At 37.4% G+C, this 21,036-nt stretch overlaps 1 protein-coding gene across 1 annotated transcript; it reads right to left on the minus strand.

Annotated features, from left to right (window-relative positions):
* Window positions 1–4,149: 4,149 nt before the first annotated feature.
* Window positions 4,150–8,052, minus strand: LOC147855119 (uncharacterized). The gene is made up of 3 exons (XM_087330128.1): window positions 7,937–8,052; window positions 6,633–7,327; window positions 4,150–5,476 (listed from the first exon to the last, which is right to left on the minus strand). Exons 2-3 carry the CDS (start codon window positions 7,254–7,256, stop codon window positions 4,301–4,303), a joined length of 1,800 nt encoding a protein of 599 aa, XP_087186254.1. The 5' UTR covers window positions 7,257–7,327; window positions 7,937–8,052; the 3' UTR covers window positions 4,150–4,300.
* Between the last annotated feature and the right edge of the window lie 12,984 nt (window positions 8,053–21,036).

Raw genomic sequence — 21,036 nt, forward strand, 5'->3', positions numbered from 1 at the left:
TCAAAAGAAGATTGTTGATCGTCATCGGCATGATTCATCGACTACGTTTCAAGTAGGAGATCGTGTATGGCTCTTACAAGGTAGCATTAAAACCACTCGACCTTGCTACAAATTGGATTATCAACGTTTCGGCCCATATGTGATCTCTAGTAAGATCAATGATATGACATTTCATCTTGATCTCCCTCCTCATATGCGTCTTCACCCGGTCTTCCATGTTTCACTTTTGGAGCCCTACACAACAAGCTCTATTCCGGGTTGTCTTACACCTCCCCCACCTCCAATTGAAGTTTCTAATGGCTCTGTGAATATGAGGTTGCTGTTATTCTCGACTCCAAGATCATCCGCAAAAAACTATATTATTTGGTTGATTGGTTAGGTTATACACCTAATGATCGAACATGGGAGCCTGTCGAGCATCTTGCTAATGCCTCTGACATGGTTGTTGCATTTCACAACAAATATCCCCATAAACCAAGTCCGAACTCTTGTCTTCCGACTCGTGGAACTCGTCATCGAAAGGGGGGGATAATGTCATGAAGACAACATTTTGGTTATCAAGAACCGAACCCACGACTTCTTGATCTATGTGTTGAACCCTTAACCATTATAATAACATATATGTTGTGTAATTATAATAATTATGTTTCTAGTTATTACAAGATATTAGAATATTCTAGAACATTCTAGATTATTCTAGAACATCCTTTAATATTTCATGATTATATTTCTTATCATAAAATCTAAAATATTCTAGAACATTCTAGATTACTCCATAAGGACCTATAAATAACTGTCTATACATTCGGTTCAACACCAGTCTTTAGCCCTTAGACTACTCATTGTAATCTTGTTTCATCATAATATAATCTCATTTCTATTTCAAGTCTTATCTCTCTCACTCTCTCTCTCTCTCTCACGCACACACACACCCTCTCTTTCGCTCTCGCTCTCGCTCTCACTCTATCTTCTACCCACGAGTCTCGACACTGGCACTGACTCCCAAAAATATGCCTATGTACTAGGCTAGATCTGTAGGCCTCTAACGGCCTACCGGTTACAATCCGATTTGGCTCTTGGTTCCAGATACCATCCGGACACCGATACGGCTCTTCGTTTTGAACTCCGATACGGCTCTAGCTTATTCAACCAATCTAGATCCGGTTGAGCTTGTCCGCTCAACACTCCCCCTCAAGCTCAACTTGAGGTCGGATCGCAGTGTCTGTGTCTGTGGTAGTTGGCCCTCTCCTCCGGCTCCCCCTGGCGTCCTCCCGTCTTGCTCGCACTCCTCGACCCGTCCGCTTCCGCTTCCCACGACCTGTCCATTCCCGCGCACCTCGACCTTCTCGATCGGCTTGTCTGCTTATAAGGCCCATCTCAGCTCTTTTGCTATTACAACTCCGACGCATCTCGACCCATCAGTTTCTACATGTCAGTGTCGACATCCGCTGCCTCCTTGTCCATTTGGCCTTCAGTTGATCCGGTTCATCCAAGTCAACCACCTCTTCCGAATCAGGTGCATCTGATTCATTCCAGCTCTTGTCCGGATTGGCTGTCTCCAATCCGTCTTTGGTTCCCAAACCTTTCACGACATCGGCTCACGTCTGTGTCTTGGTCTTCTTGCCCTTCTTAGCTTTACCTCCCCCTTGTTTGGTTGGCTTTGGCTCGGGCTCTCCGTTCTGGTGGCTCCCCTTGCGTCCAGTCTTGGCTTCTTCAGTCGTCCCGTGCACTCCGACTTCTTCAGTCGGGCCGAAGTCGAAATCGGTTTTCAACTCGGCTTTTCGGTCGTCCTCATCATTCTTCCTTTCATTCCTCCCCCTCAAGTTCGGCATATCGAGGTGTTGCACACCCAATGCATCGGAAAATTGCCGCAACTGGTCTAAGCTAAGGGGTTTGGTGAAGATATCGGCCACTTGCCGATCCATCAGAACATACAATAGTTCCACTTTACCGGAGAGAACGCGCTCTCGGACAAAACAATAGTTCACCTCGATGTGCTTAGTCTAGGTGTGAAAGACAGAGTTCTTCGTCAACTAGATGTTGTTGAGGTTGTCGCAATAGATCGTTGTTGGATGAGACACCTCCACTCATAAATCCTTTAGGAGCATCTTGGGCCATATGGCTTGGCATGTCGCGATAGTCGCTCCTCGGTACTCGACAGTGCTAATGTCGGTTGCTTCTTACTGCTCCAGGCAACTGCGACGCTGTCATGAAGAATGTGCTTCACAATATAAAAATGAACTTAAATATTGTATTAAGTAGTACTTGAGAGACTTGAACCCACACTTTTATATACGAAGTACAATATACATATCACTAGGCTAGGCTATTTATTTTTAGAAGTATTGTAAAGAATATGCTTCATGATATAAGAATGAAGCTAAATATTGATTGAGTAAAATTGAGAGACTTGAAACCTCAACCTTGCCTTGTATACCAAGCACAAGATATACACCACTAAGCTAGGTTATTTATTTTTTAAAATATATTTCCATCATTGTACTTATCCTATATCTATTTTCATACATGAGAGCTCAAATGAGCATGATGGCTATCATGCATCACATGTAATGCATGTGCGCCAAATGACAATCATGAAATAGTGTATCCCAAAAATTCAACTTGTTTGCAATCAAAACTGCATTTCTCAAGTTTGGCATAAAGAGCATACTTTCTTAGGCGTTCAAGTACTTTCCGCACATGTATATCATGCTCCTCCTATGTTTTAGAGTAAATAAACAGATCATCTAGGTAGATGATTAAAAAGATATCCAAGAAATCCCGGAAAATGTCATTTGCCATATGTTGAAATACTGCGGGTGCATTTGTGATCCTGAAAGGCATGCCTGTATGCTCGAAATGACCATATTGAGTATGAAATACAATTTTCCACTCATCTCCCAGTCGAATTTGAACAAGATTATATGCACCCCTTAGATCAATTTTGGTAAAATGCTTTGCCCCACCAATGTGTTCTAAGAGACTGGAGATTAAAGGTAGAGCATACCTATTCCTTACGGTGACTTTATTTAAGCCTCATAGTCCACGACCAAACGAAGGGAGCCGTCCTTTTTCTTCACAAAAAAGATACCGACGTGTATGCTAACTCTCTCAATTATCTTCCATTTTGAGTGTTTTTCCATTGGTTGATATTTTTTCCATTGTGTTCTTGTAGAGTCTTGAATGATTTGGTCAAACATCGTATTGTTGTAAGTCCATCTCTTATATCCACAAGTCTCTTATTTCATAGAGTCTTGCTTGGTTTAATAAGGCCTTCATTTCAAATACAATCACCAAATCTTGAAAAAAATTGCTCCACGTGATTATGACTTCTTATGATCACGATTGGCTCAAATATCAAACTACATATGATTGAGATTACCTTGATTTTAAACATGAACTCCAAATGTTAAGAAATCTTAAGCCAGATTTATGTAGTATGGAATCATCCTATCAACATTCTACTTTATTGTAGATTCCAAACATCAAACCATAAAAATCAATACTGCCATCTCTTTCAATAATAGGCAGGAATGTAAAGGATATAAGACACTCCAAAATCACTTAATATGAATAAGGGAGCACTGTCAATATGAATATACACCATTGTCAAATACAAAAATCCAGTATATACACATCCAAAAAAAGCAAAATAAACTATGTTTCCCAATATGGATAAAGTCATCAATGATCCCAATATAAGTATGAATGAGATTGGCAAAATAAGTGTCAATTTGAATATACAGCACTGTCAAAGACAAAAATCTAGTATATATATACATCCAAATAAAGCAAAATAAACTATGTTTCCTATGTCTCATGGATAAACTCATCGATGATCCCAATATATTTACAATATGCAAGGCCTTACAATGGCTCATGAAATAAGTAACTTTTCTTTTTATGAGTCATTGCTTGATGATTCCTAGATATTAGAGAGGATATCATGCATATAAGTGTTTAAAGAACATAAGCAAAATCCTTGCATGCATATAACCGAGTGCATTATGAACTTTCTTATGCATGTTGCCTCTGTATGAACGGTAGGTCTTTTGGTCTATTAACCAGCAAAAGGGCACCTCTTAATGTATCACATAGCAATCTTCATGTATGTGTATCAACCAATATTAGACAACATGGAACCAGGTGTAAATGAAACCAAGTGTCTTAGTGATTAGACTTGTATATAAAACTTTGTAACAAGAGGCAATCTCGAACTGGACTTACTCAAGACTGCCAAACCATTCTCATGATAGGGCCATAATCTTCATTTGAGGATCTCATATTCAAATAACGATTTTTAACATTGAGTAGAGGGGTTTTCCATGCACAAGGAGGTATCACCAGATACTAACATACTTTGCTTTTCACATCGAGCATAAGGGCCTTCACATAAACTTGTATTATCACCAGACCCCCACATATTTGCATCATTAACATGATTATCCTGTGCTTTGTCATGATTGTTCGCATCATTGATCACAGACAAGTTAATCATATGCTGATCACCTCGATCCTCACAAGTGAGGTTACCATTTGTGACAAATCTGGCATGGCCATTGCCGTAAACACTTCCAAGATCGGCATCATCCTTCACATATAGACTACAAGGATCAACCATGTTCACACCGTCAAGGCAGACGACATGATTATCATCTGATTGGTGGCCAAATTTAGAATTGATCACTTGGTGATCATTATTATTGCCAATCTCTTGGTGAGCCATGTCCAGATTGACTAGAGAGTTGTCTCTTGAGATGCTTCTATGGTCACCACCATCATTGGCCTTGCCTCCTTCAAGAGCATCAAGAACATCATTCACGGTAAGTGCATTGCAAGATGTGGAAAGAACATGTGAACCTAGAGTGCTATCTTGGCCATCATTACTATCAGGAATCGAAGAAGGTGATGAATCCATGACTAGCAATGATTGCCATTGGAGCTTATCATGTTGTCCGTCATGGCTATCCCCACCTTCTAGATCCTTCTCATGCTGTGAAGTGCATTGATCGTGGTCAATTATACATGATTGCTCTACATTAGCCCATCCTTCTTCATTCTCATTATCATCCTCCTCGTTCTCTAAAAGTAGCACATTGTTGAGAGACATATGATCATATTGCTGATGCATAGGATGGCAATGCACATCAGGATACGCTTTCCCAAAATAGAGCTCAGCTGGGGGATGATCAACCAAAAGAGCTGATTGCCATTGGTTCTGATTGGATCGTTCATGCTGCCCAAAGTTTCGATTCTTCTCGTCTTCTATTCCTTCACTTCCATGTTGCAATAAGTTTTCTTTATCAATGATGCACGATTGCTCTACGTTGGTCCAGGTAGCCGTCCCTTGATTTGCATGCATTGGATCCTTCATGAGGAGCATACCATTATAAGTGTTATCACAAATGGTGGAACATGTTGCCTCCAAAGAAGCTCCAGTGCAAACCATGGACTCAGAATTCCTCTCCATTTCTACCTTCATTAGCAAACAAACACAATCATTCCATGTAATCTCCACTTAGTTCAAATTTCTCTCTATTTAGCTTGTCATTTCTCGCCAAGATTACACAATTACTTATATTCATGATATTAATAATACGTCCTTTGCTAACAAATAAAAATTATCATCAAAAGCCTCTGTTTCAATACTTTCCATGTACAATCATATATATCTCATGATTCAGCAGACCAATATCATCTCTTTTCTACCTTCTTTAGAAAATAAAAACTCCCAATATGACATTCTACCTTTGTTAGAAAGTAAGAACTCCAATACAATTCCCAATAAGACAATCATACTCCCCTTTTAACTTCATTTGCATTCTCAAATATTATTTCAATTTACCTCCCTTGCAATATTGTCTATTTAGTAATTTCTGTAACCTCTGATTCTATCTTCATTAGCAAATAAGACTTCTATTTAGCTCATTGGCTACATTGTGTAAAAATGACACTAAACTCTCCATTTCTATATTCATGAATAAAACAACATTGTACTTTTACCTACATGCTCAACAATCCATTCATATAATCAAATCGGTTCATTTTGGCCAATGACCTTATCATTCTCAAACAGATCTTCTCCATTGCTTCCCTCATTCACAAATAACTTTGCAGCCTATCTGGCTCAGCATCAAATAATATTATCAAATGGATTCAGTATATCCAATAACATTGTCAAATGTGCTCTCCCTTTCTGATCTCATCATCATTTAAGTTTGCCTCAAATTGATTCTATGCAGTTCTACCCTCTTCAGCAAAGTAAGCAAATAGCTCTGTAAGCTTTCTTTACTTAATTAGCAAAATTAACAACCCCTTTTATTGATTGGATTAAATCTCTCCATTAAATTTCGTCTGTTTCCACTAATCAACTCTGGACTTTCTATTTAGCTCATTGACAGGAGAGTTAAAATTGAACTTCTCCAATTCTTTCTTCATTAACAATTAGCTTCATATAATCTCCATTTAGTTTTTACTTACTTATCAGCAAAGATTTTATCATGTCACATCCATATCTAATCTCAGTTTCTGTGACATACACAATCTCTTAAGAATTTACAGCAATAAAGTTTCATTCATAAATTAATGGATAGTCAAAAACAAACAAGAAACAAATGAGTCTTCGGACTTACACTGCTTATCAGTTTGAAATTTTGATTTTGTGGATCGGGTGATAGCCTTTGTTCCATGACAGGGGGTAATAATGCATGTGGTGGCTGTTGTTCATGAAACATCATTTGATATGGCATCAATGGCATTTCCAGGCTTGGATACTGCAAATATCTAATCCTATCGATGATAAGCCCATAGAAGGTCTCTAATCTCTCTGCATGCTGCTTCAATTCAATCACGCTCATACCATCCAAAGGCTGGAGCCACCAGTTGCCCATATAATGCCTATGATTAATATAATCAGCATGAAGTTGTTGCTCCAATGCATGGTGCCTCTCCTTCTCAAGCTCTAGATCTTGAAGAAGACTGTTATATTCATTCTCTAGGCGCCGAATAAGCTCAATTTTCTCCTTATCCACAGACACTGGCCTTTTCATGATCTTATCTATGACATAATCTATGCATGGGTGTCCAAAAGAGAAAGCTTTTCCTGCTTGTGAGAACACTATTATGCCCACCTCTGACCCACATAGAATTGAGAGCTCGCTTGCCTTCTTTATGAGACCCACTCTTCTCTTCGAGAAGCATACTTGCCTCGCACTTGGATTCTCGATCTTCTTGATCTCAATCTTTGCGCGGCCCATCTTAGATAAGTGACCTCCTCCTTAATGAGAACTTCTTCAGTATTATCAATCATATGCAGTCGCTAATGCAACTACCATGAAGAAAACAAACAGAACCCAGAAACCAACATTAGATTCTTTATAGACTGGAATATTTGGTGATTGCATTAAATATGCTAATCCATTTTATAATTAATCATTAAACATAAAAAATACGCTAATAGGAATCCTTCCATTAAACCCACAAGCACAGAAAGCAAGGCATTTAAATAAACCCTACTAAGCCTCAAGTTTTAGCTCCAGAACAAGGATGGGTTTATATTGTCATCTACAAAATGTTTTGAAAACCCTAAAGATTCGAAAACCTTAAGATATAAGAAATATTCACTAGGCATAATTGCACCTTGAAAAGGCATGAAAAAACAAAACCTAATAGGTTAATACTCTAGAATGGAATTTTGAGCACAGAATAATTTACAGTGATGGAACTTTTTATTAAACCGACAATACCAGAAATGCAAGAATCAGGGGGCAAGCCCACATCTCTGACTACACAGATAATCACACCAAAAGACCAAAAAACAAAAAATGACCATAATGGGTTCCCACAAAAAAGACTAACATACAAGGATTGCATCGATACAAGGATTTGAACAGGAAAAAAAAACAGTAAAAAGATAAAAGAAAGCAAGGAGATATACCTATGAGCGTGCATGAGAGGATCTGCGGGATGGGTTTTCTCATAGAAGAGAAGAAGAACAAATGAAGGTATACAGGAACCGCCCCAAGACTGAAGAAGGAGAAGCAGAAGAGAGGAAGAATTGGAGAGAGAGAGAGAGAGAGAGATTGAATGGAGTGTTTCAGAGAAGAGGAGAGAATTTCTAAATAAGGAAAGATCGGAGGGAATGAGCTGCCAGGTGTGATCTTGACATATGACACGACAAATCAGGTTTTTATAGACTCTCTCTCTCTCTCTCTCTCATGTTCGCCTCAGACACACACACACACACATAGAGGTGTGTCAAGCCAAGCTTTTTCGAGTTCTCTCGCACTCTCGCTCCCTCCCGACCGACCAGTGCAGTGCCTCGAGGCGGGTGTGTGTGGACATGCGTTCGAGCACACTCGGGGTGTATCGTGTCAGTCCTCATGCACATGCGGGTTTCAAGCACCCGACACATTCGCGTCGATAAGTATGTGAGTTCATACACCCTGTTGCGATTGTGTTAGGGGGGGTGAATGTGAGTTCAAGCACCTAATGCAAATGTGTCATGGTGCCATGTGCCCAGCTTGGTGCATCATTGATGGCGTATGTGAATCACTGCGAGTTTAAGCACACGATGCAATGTGGCATGGTGCATGTGCCCGACTTGTTGCGCCACAGGTGGTGTATGTGAATCACTGCGAGTTCAAGCACCCGATGTAATGTGTCGTGGTACATGTGCCCGACTTGTTGCGCCAGGGCCCAGGGGTGGTGTATGTGAATCGTTGCAAGTTCAAGCACCCGATGCGATATGCCGTGGTGCATCAAGGGTGGTGTATGTGAATCATGCACCTAACGTAGCGTCTAATGGTGCACCCATGAGTATAGGCATCGAGAGCAATGGAAGATGGATATGAGTTTAGGCAGTTTAAAACGCAATTTGTGATGGTTTGTCTTAGCTTGTGCACCCAACGCAGTGTATGAGGGTGTTCGTTAGCTTAACGCCCCTACAACACCTAGAGCATTGTGTCATGGTGTATGTGGGTTAAGGTAAATAAAGTAGTGTCTCAATGGGTATGTGGGTTGAGGCACTTAGATCATTGACCTTTGCCAATATCACATTGGCCATGGATACATGAGTGAAATTTGGTTTTGTCAAATTTCAAGCATGATTTTTCCATTCACAACATGGTTTTCCTTTTCTTCTTTAGGGTATCAGGGTATATGTGATTAAGACAATTAGAGAGAAGGTGTTTGAATGGTGTATGTTGAGACCATGTCATGGTGGCAAATATATCTGTGATTTGAGGTACCTTTAAATGTCTCATATTGCTCTTTCATAAACATCTTACTCCCTTTTTGTTGTTGTTAGGAATATGTCCCTCCAGTGGGCGGAACCAACTGTTCAGAAGTAGCCGAGAACCCATAGCCGATCGTCGAAGAGTGGGCACAGAGAGTCAATTGTTTGAACGGATTATTATTATTATTATTATTATTATTATAGTAATCATAATAATCAATGATATGTAGCAGTGGCTACAATTGTAAATAACCCATACGATGTATCAGTAGATATGCATCTAGGGCAAACAGACGTGAAAGGGTAAGTTGTGTGTAAGAGAGAGAGAGAGAGAAGGAGAGAGAGCAGCACCATAGTTGTGTGCGTAACAGCAGACGCTAAGAACCATGTGTGGTTGATACACTCATAATCAGAGTGTTGTAATCTCTGTCCTTGACATCCACTGTATAGTGAAGTTTTTCCTCTCCCGTGGTTTTCTCCCGTTTTAGGGTTTCCACGTAAATATTTGTGTACTATGTCGTTGTGTGGTTATGTTGTGTATTTTTCAGTATTGTTTGATATTGTGGTTTTACGAATCGATTCTCAATAGTTGTGACTCATGGAGTCGTAGCATGGACCACCACAAATAGTCATATGCATTCCACACTTGCATCTTTATTATATCATACTAATTATGAGCAAAAGAATAAGAGATTAACGAGAATAATAGATTAAGGGTGGTTAACCTAAAATACCATCGAATATTATCTTATGTTATACCTTGGATGTTGAATAGCGGATCCGAAGAAGAGAGCATAGCCTCTCCAATAGAGTCTCGAGAACATCCAAAGTTGTTGTAATGAAGGGGGTATCCAATTCCCTTTGTAAAGTTCAACATCTAAGGCTCCTCGATCACTATGCATTCCCACAAGTGGTAGGTTCACATGGTTTTGTCCCAAATCCTAGGATAATTGGTTTCTCGATTATCCTACCCTTAACCCATCAAAATTAGCTATACAATTGGTCCGTAAGAATATGCCTATACCATACTTCCCATTTCCAAAACATTGCATTCTTGCAATGAAAAATCAAATCAAGGAACTTACATTTAAAAAAGTTCCTTCTCCCAAGTGGCACCACATATAGTTTGATCCAACCATTTGTTTAGATTTCAAATTTTTAGTTCAAGAATTAAGAATGTTTTCTGGCAATTGAGGTTTAATCGTCATGAATTACCAAATATTTTATGGTTAACATATTATCGTTGAATCCCATAAGTTCTTTAAGCTTAGGTGACTAACATGTTAAATAGGATGAACATTACCAATGAACCCTTACAATCTAGGACTATGAAAGGTTCATAATAGGATGGAGCTAATTTAGATCACTTACCCATACATAAAGTTTTGGAATTAGGAGGTACATCCAAGAAAACTTTTTTACCAAGGTTAAGAACACGAGTATGCACATTATTATCAACATAAAAATGTGCTCTATCTTCAATAGCCTTAATATTATCTCATGCAATATACAACATTTCTAGCATATCCCTAAGTTATTGTGTGCTCTCTAATTCATCTCAATGAAAATTAACATCTACTAGAGCTTGTGGGTGAAAATTATATATCAACATAAAAGGACTATATCCATTTGAAGTATGTTTAGAGTTGTTATAAGAAAAATCTAATAAGAGGAGGTATAATCCACTTCACAACTACTTATTGTTGCCCTCTAACGACTATGGTTGCCTTCTTCCAGTCGTTGCCGGTCATTACAACCATTGTCATCGCCGCTAGCCTTTCAAGTGACATTGGTCGACGTCACCCAACACCCCCCCCCCCCCCCATTTTTTTTACAATTTCTAATAGTTCTCACCTCATTCAGCAACATGTCTCAACAAGCGTCTTCAACTTCAATTATAGGTAAAACCTTCACCGAGAGAGGGGCTCTGATTAGTTTTATCAAGGACCATTTCCATGCTCAGAATATCATCGTTGTATTGGATAAGCATAGTGACAACCGAAAAGTCACTTTCAAGTGCTACTATGGGGGGAAATATCGCAACCCTCTAGGCTTGACTGACGATACTCGCAAAAGACAAACGGGGACTCGTCTAATGGACTGCCCATTCTTCGTTAGAGAAAACTTCTCAAAGAAAATGGGACAGTGGACTATTAAAAAGGCAGCTATTGTGCACAACCATCCTATTTCTGACAATCTTCGTGGTATATCAACGGCTCGTAAACTAACTAGAGACAGTTGTGGCAAATAGCGCTTTCCTATATATATTGTCGTGTTGTGTATAATGTGGCAAGATTAATAAATAGTTAGTTGGGATAAAGACCAAGAATGATAAATATATAACTAAAATGCTATAAATAGAGACGGTTACTAACTACATATTTTTAGTCATATTTTTAGTCATCCTGTGTATACTACATTGGTGGAGATGATAGGCTCTTGTCATGCCCACTCAAAGGGGTGTTCAGTATTCCAACCGACCTCCTTACATAGCACAACAAGCCACCTCTCCGCATTAGCAGTTGACAATCATCGTCCTGGCACCATCAATAGCAGAACACTCTCTCACACACTATGCATCAACATGAAGGTGAAAGCCCCATGAAAGCATTGTTAGTATGCAACCTAAGTTCATCGAGCAGACACACATTAACACGTCCATGGAGTAGATGCTTCATGCAATGTCGATAATGATGATGCAAGTAAACCATATGAATCAAACACTCAAGATGTGGCTTACTAATCAGTCGACAAGCGCAATGACCGACAGATAGAAAGATTCAAGAATCCGTCCAAGATCCTTCTTGGGTCTCCCTACAGAAGATGTCTTAGCCTGGTTGGATCATTTTGACAACGTTGCGAGTTACCATGCATGACACGATGAAAGAAGGCTTGGAGTTGCGAATGGTGTTGGAGCACGTTGCCGCCACATGGTTCATTCAACAGCCTAAAGAAATCAAACAAAATTGGACTTACTTACGCGAACAACTCATACAACACTTTGCAAACAATGACGTAACACAAACAACCCTACAACAGTTAAACAACCTACGAAAATAAGCATATAGATCAATTGTACAATTTGTCGTCAAGATGAAACAGTTGTTACTGTGTATTGACCCCAAAATGAAGGAAACCATGAAGCTCTATTTTCTATTCCCATGATCACGCCACGACATATACCGTTGTATCAAGGACCAAGGCCCAACTACATTCCAAATGGCCATTCAAATCACACAATGAATTGAGGCACTCGATTACGTCGACCTATCACAATCAACATCACCTACAAATAACAATAATCATAAAAACGATAACTGAACCCACCGCTATCCTAATGGATATAGACATCCAGAATGCACACTTCCAGCACTAAAAACAACTTACCAAATAGAAATAATCAAGGCAAGCATGTTGTTTCTATTGTAACAAGTACAACCATGTTAAAACGTAAGTTTGCAGCCTCCAAGCATCATTAGAATGCACAAATCCATTTGGTCGACTCTGCATGGAAACAACCATTGAGCGGTACGTTGACAAAAGAGCAACTCTTGCACATTCAAGCCGCAACCTCTTCCGGGTGCAGTGTATGTTCCATAGAAGCACAAATAAATAACACACCACATGAAACCCTCCTAGATTTAGGGAGCACAATATCTTCAATTAGTGTAGATTTAGTTAGGTCACTGAACTTACCCACTTTGCCCACGGCACCACACACACAAATTCACTTAGAACAGCCACAAATATAACTAGCCACAATACGTTGTATCCTCTGGCACTTCCTCGACCTATTCTACAAGCCTGCAAAGACAACCAAGATCAATCTTCCGGTGCAACATGCTATTCACAGCCAATTAAGCACCAATTCAAATGGCACCTTGACGACATTCACCATTAGATGACCATAAGATCAATCAAGCAGTGTGAACCGAACCGAACCGAACCGTTGAAACCATTAAGCCGTTAAACCGCGGTTTCGTGGTTCGGTTCGATTCAAACCGAACCATTGCCGATTGTTAAAGGGAACACAATTTACATGGTCCACATCTTGCGCAAAACGTTCTAATCAAATCAAACAACTCATCAAGGATGCAACCTCATGGACCCTTTCCCAACTTTGATTCATGGCAACAAGTACATTTTGGTAATAACTGAATACCTCACCCACTAGCGTGCCATGGTTGCACGCGCCCAACTTTTGTCTTACCGAGGATCACAATTCCGCACCGAGATCATTCGCATACTAAGCCCCACTTTGGGCATCACATAAATCTTCACATTGGCATACCATCCGCAAGCTAATGGGCTCACCGAACATGTAAATTATAGAACAATTAAGCAGGTCATCTTGGCATATGTGGACCCAATGCACCAGTAATGGGATCTCCAAATGTGCAACCAAATGTTGGTTGCATCTTCATATGAATCATCAACCACTCTTGCAACACGCAATCCACTCTTGCTAAATAAGTAAATAAAATTATTATTAATTAATTAATTAATTTAAATAATATCAATTTTTATAATTGACGAATGGGAATACCAAGCAAGAGGGTACTTAGTTATTTACGACATGTTCATAAAAAAAAGGTCCTTTTGTAGCCAATCACTTAATAAGTGATATTGAAAATCTTAATGCGTAGAGAGAGAAAAAAGTTAGTAATAACTTGGTCATAAAAAAGGTATTTAGTTAGTTACGACATGTTCATAAAAAAAGGGTCCTTTTGTAGCCAATCACTTAAGTGATATTGAATATCTTAATGCGTAGAGAGAAAAAAAGTTAGTAATAACTTGGTCTGGTGCCTCTGCAATAGTCCACCTCATGATCAATCATACTATTGTTGTTCATGACGGGCAAGAACACTTACCAATCTATGTAATTTATCGTATGGTACCCAAATTTTTTAGGGATATGCTAAAAATGACAAAGGATCTCGTAGATGATTAGGAAATCACCTTCTATCGAGAATGAAAGAAGATCAAATGTAGAAGTGCAAGCTTCAGCAAAGAATATTCGTATGTCAGTTGCTAAAGTGTGGCTTGTCGCCGAGCAAATCAAAGGTTGTTCATATGAAGAAGCACTTGTATCACCTGAGTTTATGCCTTACAAAGCGTGTTATATGATATCACAATTGGTTTTTTCCGCAGCAAGAAACATTACTAGTAATATGGGATTCAAGATAACCAACCTATTCATTAGTGAAATCCGAGTAGATAATTCCACTTACCTCAAGAGGTTTCAACCCCGAGCTCAGAGTCGTGGTTAATAATAACACCTCTCTCCCTCGTTGATAAATACCTATAAATACACTACTCTAAACATTGATATACCTAGAGATATTCAAATTGCATGCCCACATAATCACAAATGCTTAATTACTTGTAATATGCTATCCTTGAAAAAGATCGATATTCACACCCACGCACATAAGCTAGCTACAATGTCAACTATGAGGCTCAACCATGGTTAAATGACATCAATTTCTTGTCACACATAATATTATGTAAAGAACAAAAAGTAAGAAATACTTCCCTTGTGTTTTACTATGCTTTTGGCCTTTTAAAATATTTGTGTATTTTGTAGTCAATTGCAAAAAATTACGAATAGATTTGTACAAAAAACTAACAAAACCAAGAATGGATGAAGTTCTCAGACAATACAAGGAATAGGTGAGAATTTCATTTTCTCTATTTGAGAAAGATCAATTTGAACACCCTAGCTTATTATTGAATGCCCCAAGTAATATATATTTAGATAAATCACATTTTGGCATTTAGACATAGAAATGTTTGCCTTGCAATGTTTGGATGACAAATGAATGTGTCATCCAAAGACAGTTATAAATGAGAGCATTATCTAAGAAAATGACCGAGTTGATCTCAAAAAGTGTCATTCATTTCTCGTTGAAAAGTGGCCGAAGCAGTAATCAAGCAATGGCATGACTAATAATTTATAATGGCCAAGTGCACATGAAATGTAGGTTTAGGAATATCTTCCTCAACAATTATTATTTGATGGTAACTAGTTCAACGACCAATTTTGGTGCAATATTGAGCATTGTGCAAATCATTAATGCATGTCAATGGATAGGAATTTTTTATAGTCATTGTATTGAAATGATGATAACTAGCACATATTCACTATGCTCCTTTTTTCTTCACTAAGGTAATTAACAAGTCCTATTTGATGGTAGCTAGTTCAGATATCAATTTTGATGAAGTATCAAGCATTGTACAAACAATCAATTGTGTAGGATCTATGTATCGATGGAGTTAACTCCTCGATGTCGTTTGCGGAGTTCGAACCGGCGTATACCCTTTTGATGGCGAATCGGGCGGAGATGGTTGTCAGACACCTTTGAGCCTCACACTCACTTAATGATTAATAGATGATTAAGCACGATATCTCTCTCACTCTCTCAAGCTCACTCTCATAAACAATAGGGTAATGAATATAGACAATAAGAGTAACGAATATGTTTATTAACCCTCTTTGCTAAGAGGTCTAGCACCAACAAGGAAGAGAGATTAGTGTTCTCTAACTAAACACTTCACTAATCTCTCTTAAGCTTAAAGATTACAAGAAGGAGGAGAGGAAGCTCTAGCTCTTAATCAATAGGAAGATCTTTACAAATGGAAGAACCCTTACAAAGCCACCACAATGTGGTTTATATAGCATTTAAATCTAGGGTATTGACCTTTCGCACTTGGATGTCTCTTAGCCCTCTTTCCTCTTGCCATTCCCTCTTCATAGGTCCTTTAGCCATACTACGTCCTTGTTGGTGCGCTCTTCTTCATTACCGGTCGTGGTGCACTCCAAGCGCTTAACATCAATCAAACCGTCAACATGTGGCAACCGCCAGGATTTTTTTATAGTCACTTTATTAAGATTGTGATAACTAACAAATATTCACCATGTTCGTTCTTTTTTCTGAACTAAGATAACTACCACACCCAAGGATATTTACTATGACTAATGTTACCAATCCTTAAGTTGTGTCGTGACATCATCCTCTTCAAGTTGACTAAGTTGTTAAGGTGGAATGCTCATGGGAATAACATCTATATGAGAACATTGTATATAGGTGGTAATCCCAATGTCAATTCCTTAGTAAAAACATGCTTGAAATCATTTATGATTGAATCAAGTAATCTTTGTTCATGAAAGGTAATTGATTCACATCAACATTAAAATTAGAATATTGAATCGTTGCATCAATCACACAAAACACACATACACAATTAAAAAAGTGGAAGAGATAATATTTTGAAGGAACTTTTGTACATTGAATAAAGTGTGTAACATTATTTAATATAAAAGTGATTGTTTGGTAAATTCAATTGATCGATAAAAATGAGTTTTTATTATAGCCCAATATTACATAAATGGACCTCAATTTCATCAACTAAAAAACAAGCTTTTGTACTTACGAAATTATGCAAAACATCAATTGATGAATTGTATCCCTCCATTGGCTGAATGAAATATATAAGTGATCATCAATAAACTTTTGTGACATACCAAACAAGTAATGTACTGGAGATCCATCGATTTGTCAAATTACTCTTGAAGCAAATAATTTGGTCCTAGTAAATGTTTAAGAAAAGAATATGGACAACTACATACATATCATGGAAATGACCTTTATGGTCGGAAGTTTTTCTGTTTCTTCTTTTATAGTGTAGAACTTTTGGTTTTCTATTATGGTTACCAACAATTGTCTTTTGTATGCCCTTTTTTCTTACAATATGCACAAGAATGGACAATGTGCTTCTTGTTTTGACTAGCATCATGAATGGGTTTGGAATGTTTCCTTGAATGATCCGGACTTAGTCTAATTGACTCGAGTTTATTGTTATCCTTCTTTGAAGTGTGTATATATCAAAATGCAATCTCGACAACATCTTCAAATTTTTCAAGATCCTTATCATGCACTATCTAATGAAAGTCAAAATTCGGAATGCCATTAAGGAAATAAATAATAAATAAATTTTCTCCCTCAAGTCTAGTTTTTTGAATTTGTGTGCATGCATGATTTGTGTTTTAGAGAGCGGAATGACTTACTAGATAAAGTCATCAGGTTTTGTGCTGCTTCAATTTGAGAAGATGGTTGTAGAAATTGTCATTTAAAGAGATCGATGAAATCATCACATGTATTGGGTTGTTTCTTTGAGGTATGAAGACCACGCCACCAAGTGGCAATTTCCCACCTAGCTAACGAGTCTTGGTTATTTTTGTACTATCAAGCTTAGGGTTCTTTCTTTTCGCCATGAAATGGTTTTACCACAAATGAAAACTCACCATGTTGTTCATCCTTTATCTTGACATATGTTTGCATGTCAGCATTACAAGAATCAAGAAAAACATGAGATTTTCGTAGTTTCGAAAACTTGAGTCTTGTAGTTGATGGAAATCATTTTCAGACAAGGCGGTACATGATATAGAATCTGGGGTCAACTTTGTTTGTGGAGGTCCTGCATATTCTTGTAACCCTTGTTCTTATTGTCAATACATTACCAATATCCTCTTTTGTCTCTTAGTTCTCTTTTTCATTGTAATTACCTTAGTGGTAAGTTGTTATACTACAAGCACTACATCTTGGGTTCGAAACCCAAACTTTCTCAACTCTCTATTAGATACTTCATACATATCTTTTAATTCACGAGATGCCATTGTGGAAGCTATATGTATGTATATGTGCAAGATTTAAATAATATCATATTAAAAAGACTTTAAAAATATATATTGATGCATATTTACGTATATTAATATGCATATTGATGTATATATTTTTCTAAAGTTTTTTTTAATAGTAATAAAATATATTTTTAAATCATGTAATACATTTTCAATTTGTATATATAATATACATCAAATGTGAAATAACCTAGTCATATACGCTAGCTAGGTCTATAATAGATAAAGCAAACTAATAACCATGATATTAACACGCACACATTCATGCATCTAAAAAAAACTTTTGTGCATCGCAACAATCAAATATATGCAAGAAATGTGTCTGCTTATGTGCATACATGTGTAATTAGTCATATGATTATTAATTGATGATGATTAATTAAAAAGATTAATAAAAGACTAATTAATGATTGAAAATGATCTATTAATGATTTGATAAAAAAAATGAATCATGATGATATCATTGATTAAATCAAAGATCATGATAAGTATGATCGATTAATATATAATGCTAATGAAATACTAAAAACCTTATAGTAATGATTGAATCGTAACATTAATTCACAATTTTATTAAAAATACGATTGATAATTAGATTATCCCTTAAATAAAAAATCATATGTGTCAGGTCCGTAGCCAAAGACAAGTTTAAATGAAGAAGAGAATGAGAAGTAGAAAATAAGAGAGGAATGACAATGTATTAGCAATGAAAGCAATGCTTACAAGAGTATGTCGAAAACTAGTGTTGAACTGAAATGGTTCATCAATACTTAGCTACATGTTTATATAGCATGTTTGGTTACATGCATGCTCGCCACCTCATAGGCACGCATGATCGCCACTTGGCATTCATGCAAGCATGACACTTGGTAATCATGTGTTAGCCTATGTGGTAGTGACATTTCATAATATCATGTATATTTTGATCTAATCTAAGAATTTATAAATTAATATATGTAATATGATGTATTTTAGTGGTTGAAGCTACACATTCACTTTGAGGAGGTTATGGGTTTGAGAAGAATACCTATTTTATGTTCCTATGTCGATCAACAATCTTGTTAATCACTCCAAACAAACAACAAAAGAGAGAGAGAGAGAGAGAGAGAGAGAAAAAATAATTTGAATGACTATGATACCAAATATTACAAAGTATACTAATGATGAGCAAAAGAATAAGAGATTAATGATGTTTAACCACATCAACCACCCCCAAGCAAAGGACATGAGATGAACATAAAATACCATTGGTGTCCCATAACATTGAATATTAGCTTATGTTATAACTTGGATGTTGAATAACTAATCCGAATAAGAGAGCTTAGCTTCACCAATAGAGTCTTGTTAACATCTCCAAATGTTGTAATAAAGGGGGTAGTCAGTTCCTTTTATATAGCTCAAAATCTAAGACTCCCAAACCACCACATGTTCCTATGTGTCATAGGTCCACATGGGTTTGTCGCAAATCCTAGGATAACCAGTCTCCTAACTAGCGTAACTTTAACCCATTAAAATTAGATATACAAGTGGTTCGTATGGTTGTGCATATAACAATCATCAACTCACAATCCAATTTTCCCTTTATCTTTTGGGATGGGTGTGTGCGTGGCTTAGAACATCAAACATGAGAATATTGTAGTAATGGTATTGAGACCATGTCATGGGGGCATGGGGTAATTATCTTTTTTTCTCAAGGTGATATTACCATGGATTTATAGTTATATAAACATCGTCACAAAAACACTCTTTAAGAGTTAAAATTGATTTCCAGAGTTTGATAATAAGTCTTTCCTTCCACCATTCCTCAAACCTAGTGATTTGCTAAAGAGAATTACCATGCCCTTGAACCCAAGGTGGTGGAAGAAGTAGCTTCTTGTTGTTTTGAGTCAATCGTGCATTCATTCATACACATGTCACCTCTCTTTAATTTTTAATCATAAAATATAATTGATACCTCTAATGACCATAATGGTGTTGTGATGAGGATCCAAATTAGTGCATATTATTGCCGTTGTTGTAGAATACTTATCATACAATATGCGTAGAATACGTGGTAATTATTAAAATGGCTATGTTCAAGTTTCTAGAACCTTCCTTAAAATTACACATATGGCCTTCAATATATAGGCCTATGTTATTCATAATTATGAAAATGCTCTTCCTTATTTTTTAGACCAATGTTTTTTTGAATTTACAAACATGGCCCAAATGTTCGAGAGGCTACAACTCAGTCTTTGAATATCCGATTTGTACATGGTTCGCTTTATGACCCCTTAGCACAAAAGCCAATACCAAAATTCCACCAATTTCACTTCATGAAGTGTGAGTTTCATGACACTACAGAATTGTAATTCAATTCATACCCTCGTTACTTTCAAAATTAACCCACATGTTCTCATTATAAGATTAGGGGAACTATGGAAAACCTATCTCATGATTAGTTACGGTTATGCACGTAACATGCGCCCATACAAGGATATGATCAAGTGCATGCAAAAAGAAGCACTACTATTTTTATCCGACAAGGAGCTCCAAAATGTTATAAAATGAGCAAGTGATCTCATTGTGAAGTTGGACGGTATTGGGAATTCAAGCACCTAGCTTTGTGTGGGATGATTAGGACAACAAAGGCAATGTGATTGTCAATTGTAGAGTTGTCACACAAAACCTAAGGACACCCCCCAATATTTTCTCTTAATCCCCTTCACCTAAATAAAATGGTTATCTTATGTAACTTTGAATGAAATTTTCGATTTATTCCTAATGATCTAATGTAAACTATGGAAAATATAATTGCTTTGTTTAATTTAAATCATAATTTATTTCCAAGAATATCATAAACCATAATTGTAGATTGATTTGGTTGAAACTAACGTAATGGGAGGTAGGTTTTGAATATGTACATTGAGGTAATTGACATGCCATCATCTACTGGTTTCCATGAGGAATGCAACAAAATTTCCAAATCTCAAATCTGAGTTCCACGGGATAAGTTACAAAGAAGAGAATTTGAGGAACGAGAGAAGTCAAACCCGCAACTTCGGTTTATGAGGAATCCAATACCAACCAATTGGGCAATGTTTGTATCAAGCATGAGAGC

The sequence above is a fragment of the Azolla caroliniana genome, unplaced genomic scaffold (assembly GCF_043228905.1).
Source record: "Azolla caroliniana isolate FFs.n. ecotype wild unplaced genomic scaffold, voAzoCaro1.0.p SCAF_14, whole genome shotgun sequence".
In the NCBI taxonomy this organism is placed as follows: Eukaryota; Viridiplantae; Streptophyta; class Polypodiopsida; order Salviniales; family Salviniaceae; genus Azolla; species Azolla caroliniana.